The sequence below is a fragment of the Ischnura elegans genome, chromosome 1 (genome assembly GCF_921293095.1).
Source record: "Ischnura elegans chromosome 1, ioIscEleg1.1, whole genome shotgun sequence".
Classification (NCBI taxonomy): domain Eukaryota; kingdom Metazoa; phylum Arthropoda; class Insecta; order Odonata; family Coenagrionidae; genus Ischnura; species Ischnura elegans.
In genome coordinates, this window is record NC_060246.1 from 157,007,385 (window position 1) to 157,012,787 (window position 5,403).

General features: G+C 38.5%; 1 protein-coding gene across 1 annotated transcript; it reads right to left on the reverse strand.

Annotated features, from left to right (window-relative positions):
* Positions 1-3,858: 3,858 nt before the first annotated feature.
* On the reverse strand, positions 3,859-4,719 carry LOC124153794. Its single transcript, XM_046527158.1, has 2 exons — positions 4,450-4,719; positions 3,859-4,365 (listed from the first exon to the last, which is right to left on the reverse strand). The coding sequence occupies exons 1-2, from the start codon at positions 4,510-4,512 to the stop codon at positions 3,859-3,861; spliced, it is 570 nt and encodes a 189-aa protein (XP_046383114.1). The 5' UTR covers positions 4,513-4,719.
* Between the last annotated feature and the right edge of the window lie 684 nt (positions 4,720-5,403).

The following is a 5,403-nucleotide window of genomic DNA, read 5'->3' on the forward strand; positions in this document are numbered from 1 at the left end:
CATTCCCAGGGACGGATTTGCACTAGGGGTATCCGACATATTGCACTTTTTCATTTCTAGTCTGCTAACAATAATGCTTTTTATCGGGGTCACGCATTTATGGTCATAAGGAGCCCTCTGAGTGATCGCCGTGTGATAGAAGAGGATATTTACCCAAGCTAAAATTTATTAATTCCTTAATCATAGCTGCTATTTATCGTTGCCCCAAGTAACCGAAATACCTCCTCAAAGCCAAGGAAAATCTCCCTTTATATTTTCCACTTTAATTTTCGCAGTTGTTGGACGATTCATCCTATTACACCTATGTTATCATCACAACAATATCCCCGATGTATCGGCCATGTTGGCACACTACGTCACTGCCTTCTGCGCCGCCATCGGTAGTCTCGAATAGTAAATTAACATTCCTCCAATATTTAAAATATTAAACCTCCAAATCATTAACGGTACAGCAATCAATCTATTCACTATGACCCCACCTCTTCACTTTCCCATAGCTCTAGAATTAGATTATTCTCCTCCACTGTCCGACCTACTCTCGTTTAGGTACGACTACAATATAAAATCAGAAGAGAACTTCACACAGTCCAAAACAAATCCTTCCGTCTCTTCCTAAACGTTTTTAAATTAACTAGAATCCAGGTCATCCTTTCCGCTCGTGAGCTCCCAATCGTCAACCAGTTATTCTCCCAGCTAGTAAATAATTTTAAATCCAGGTTCGAGACAAGTAATTACACACTATTTACAAACATTTGGAATTATGATCCAACAATTCAATCAATATGTGTAAACTGCCTCATCTAGTCATACTTCTATGAGTCTTTCCTACGTCTTTCCTTCTTCCCATTTTATGAAATTTCAGTCGTTGCAAGTTTTGTTGAAATACGTCAAAAATACAAAATATAATAAAAAAAGAAAAGAAAAAAATGATACCAATAAATTAGCTTCTTGCATTAGAAAAAAATAACTCGTAAAGCTACAATTTAATAGAAAAACTGCTGAAAAATTCTTCCTCGTTGTATCAAAGATTTCTAATCTATCACATTGCATCTCACAATCAGTCACAAACAACACACTACCCATGCGAAGCAAATAGATTCGCACAATAATTATTTTATTGTTAGGCGGCCGATGGTGGTTAACCGGTGCAGAGGAAACGTGTCTAATGATGTGGTCGGATTTAAATATCTCTAGAAGAATATATGTAATCAAAAGGAGGAAGGGGATTAATTTCTTCACTTTCCACGAAGAATGTGAAATATGAATAAACCATCCTAATTTTTGACAGAAAATCTGCATTTGCTACATATTCAGCAGCAAAAATATGAATTTTCAAGCAGTTACCAAAAACTGCATAATAATGCGCATGAACGTTTTAACACCGACCAAAATATAAAAAGATTTTAATATATAAATGCTATCAATCCGAGAAATATTGACATAATATGGTGTAACATTGATCCATTCAACTCCTAATACTGTATATGCATGCCTCCATCATTGAGTAACATTCTTGTCCGTAAATTTTATCGAAGTGGTTTTTTAGAAGTTGATTTTGTACCGCCGATGCTTGTGAAAATGACAAGGCGACATACACGCTCGCATTGAAGGGGGAACCTGCACCCCCTCGACATATGCTCTGGGAAATATAATAATTCCCCACATGATAGCTATTTCATTCAAGGTACACAGAGACAGTAGAACCCGTAAAATATCTCGGAGAAAACAAGCTAACCAATGATCCATCGCGGAATAAACATTTTCGGGAAATAACAGGTCAACCTAGTCGTGAATTGGGTATTGTGATAAGAATACCACGAAACAAATCCACTGATTTCTCGCACAATTTGTGCATTGCGGGAGACTCCGTATTAGTTATCACCGTGGCTAGTCCCGGTTTACTTTAACAAGAATAATACGTAGTAAGTAAAACGACAAAGTGTGAGAAATTAGCTACTTCCTCCCCGTTAGATCCCATTTGGAATATGCTGACACCCTGTAGGCTCATGAAATAGGATGTAAAACAGAGTTAGAACTCGTGCAGACAGGAATAGCCAGGTACGTTAGAATTCGTTGAGGCTGTCTTGCAAGTGTTGCCGACCTGTTTTAACAATTCCAGTGGGAATCACTGCCAGACCGTAAAATTGAAAACTAGACTAGACTTATCAGGTAACTTCAAGAGCAGTTTATTTTCCGAAGAAGTAAGTCATATTTTACGAACGCCGACATACTACGATAGATCAGATCATAAAAATAAAATGAGAGATAATGCCTATAGATATATTAAGAATGCCGTTTTTTCACCAGCGACGAGAAACTATAACGGCAGCGATAGGACTTGGATGTAATTGAGTTGAAAAGTAATGTAGCCTCAAAGAGTTTCTTAATGCACGTTCCTGCATTTTCCTAGTTATTCTGGTAGAATGTTCGCCATGTTCGAACTACATGGGCGAATTTCCTTTAAAATTTGGATAGATTAATCATGAAATCCCGTGAGATTAATCCCATTCCTCATGAGTATAATGGAGCATATATTTTGCGTATTGCATGTTCCTAAATTTTAATCCTCCGGTGCAAGCTGGCGATGGTTCAGCCCCAGTCAATCACTTCTTTGGATGGCTTGCAGGGTAATACGCAGATACAGAAATAACTACGATTTTTTTAATCGTTAAAGCAGTCAAGATCCCGCCGCTCGCGCCTATTGTGGTACTGTCAATACATTCAGTTATGCTATCCTACTTGACTTGTTGATTTTATAATTATGTATATTAATTTTTTAATACCATAGGGAAGAGAATAACATGCAACTGATAAACTTGCATATCAATGCAATGATATGCCAAGTTTAATTTTGCTTTCTTTTTTTCTTGGTTGATCGACTATTGCATCGATATGCAATTTAAGCACTTGAATGTTATGTTCACTCTTCCCAATAGCATTTTTTTAAATAACATAAATAATAATAAAATCTCTTGAAGGTTATGGTAGCTGTTAGCTATGCTTTTTTTCGGATGCGCCCCGCGTACTTATTCGGTTTGTCGCGCTAAAATATACAAAATCCAATTAATGGATTTGAATTTTGTTTCGACCCAATGCACCCGAGGAAATGCCCCCAGGCCCGCGTCTCAACGGCACTTGTTTGTTAACTTCATAGAACAAAAAGGGCATTATTGTCTAAAAGCGCAAGTTGGCGCAAAATGTGATAAAAATATCTATAACTATTAGGACGTTTCCACATGTCTTTGAAGGTTTCGCAATTTTACCTCGACATATATTTTTTATAAGTCCAAGCCGCTGTTACTCCTGAGAAAAAAGTGGCTTGTTTTTGAGGCCGCGGTGAAAGTCGGAACTAATGGCAGCACCTGTCCTCAACCCTGGCAGACGTCGTTATGGCATTGAAACCCGTGTAAATTAAGGAAACATTTGTGGAGAATATGTTGGATTCCAGAGATATAAGGCCAAATATTATTATTTTAAATTAAATAACCATTCTTTCATGTGAACTGTATGAGCTTACGCAGGGATTCTAACACCCCTGTACATTAATACTGCGAATTATATGCCGGTATGTCTTTCCCTTAGGCTACGAACTTGTAACTGCTAAGTACGCCTTGAAGCAATGGAATAAATACTGGAGATTATCTACGACATTACGAACGGATTCTCATCACAGTAAGGTGATGTTTACGTAAATGACGCGATACATAAACTAAATATTTGTCACAACAGATGCATAGTACAAATTTCTCAGATTAGGTAATGGAAGAGAGTTATACTAAAAATAAATTCATTATATCTATCTTATTAAAGGTTTGGTTCAAAATGAAAAGAAGTAAATACCCTCTGTATTTAAGTAATTTATTCAGGTTTGGAGATACCTTTGAAGCATGTGTAGATAAAGACTGAACAAATAACTTGAGAGGCCTGTGTAACGGGCTCATTAGTAAGTCCTAAAATTTCATTAGGCACAGTCTTCTGAAGGATAGAGCAGGTCACATGTCCACTCTTTTCCACGCATTGCAAAAATACAACCACTTCAGGTCCAGAGAATGGGATCACACGAGTCCATGTAATGGGAAGATTGGAAAGAACTCCTTTCCTAAGATCTTCAAAATCAAACTGGTGGCCCTCTGCTGTATCCATTAGATCTTGCTCATTTAAAGGTTCAGAAGTGGTGGCGGTCTCTTCCTCGGTGGCCTGTGAAACCCTGTGATCCTCCTGTAAATCTAAGCGTTTCACACTCTGACATCCCTTCCTCGGGGTTTTCGCCCTAGGCCTTGCTTTTGGCTTACTTACGTAAGCTGGACAACCCGGAAATAGCAGAGGAATAGCGTCATCAGTCAATTTAGGACATCTAAATTCCACCTAAAATGAAATCGCGAAATAACACATTAAATATATTCGTTGATACTTATGAAATTATTTTATTTAAGCTGGGCCTTTACTTACCTCCTGGACGACTTTGCCATTGCCATCTCTCAACAGCTTCTTCCTGACGATGTCGTGGGGCATGAAATGCCTTTCACACAGTACCTGCCCTGCCTTTAACTCAAAGTTTACCCTCGGTATCGCAGCTGGCCATTTACTCTTCTTAACAGGATCTTTGGGGGCAGGGAAAAATGAGAAGGTAGACTTTTTAGAGCCATACCCCTCAGTACACCCTGGTGCGACACAGCTTCATGGCATTTCAAATATCGCCGAAAATTAAGCGAACGAGCTCCTGCCTCACCCGTTAAATCCACACAGTGAATTACTTTAGCGTTTAGAATTACAAAAAAACGCTGAAGAACTCAATTAAATAGTTTTTCAAGTGCAAATAACTCGCTTAAACACACGTGAACTAACCGAACCACATACAAAGCATGGGTGGACTACTAGTGGCGCTCGTAGTTCGTTAAAATTCCGCAGCCTCAAAAACGTGCCACCAAAACTGTACAGCGGGCATAGGAAGTTGCACTGGTGTGTATAAGTCAATTTAAACAATTGAAGTCGATAAAAAAACGAGGTTTTAAAGACTGAGGGATTACCATTTGAAATCTAGTATTCTAAAGCAATTATATTTGAAGAAAAATCACTCTAAATAATGCTATATGCCAATGGCTATAAGATCCCGTTAGAAATTGTCGTTCCTTGCATTATTGCTATCTAGCAGGTACCTGTTAATGCTAGCGAGTCAGCCACCGTCTGGGTGTAGGCGGAGGGTAGGCAATCTCAACGCGTGACTTTGCAGCTGCGTAACATTATTATAACTTATATAAACGTTGTAAAAGTTGCCAATCATGATGAAGCATTTCATTGCGGATATCGTGACACCTACGGCGACTTTATTTTTAAAAGTTGCAAAATTGACTTTTGCCCCGCTAGATTAGCGATTGGGACCACTGTGCAATGCAGTGCAGAAGC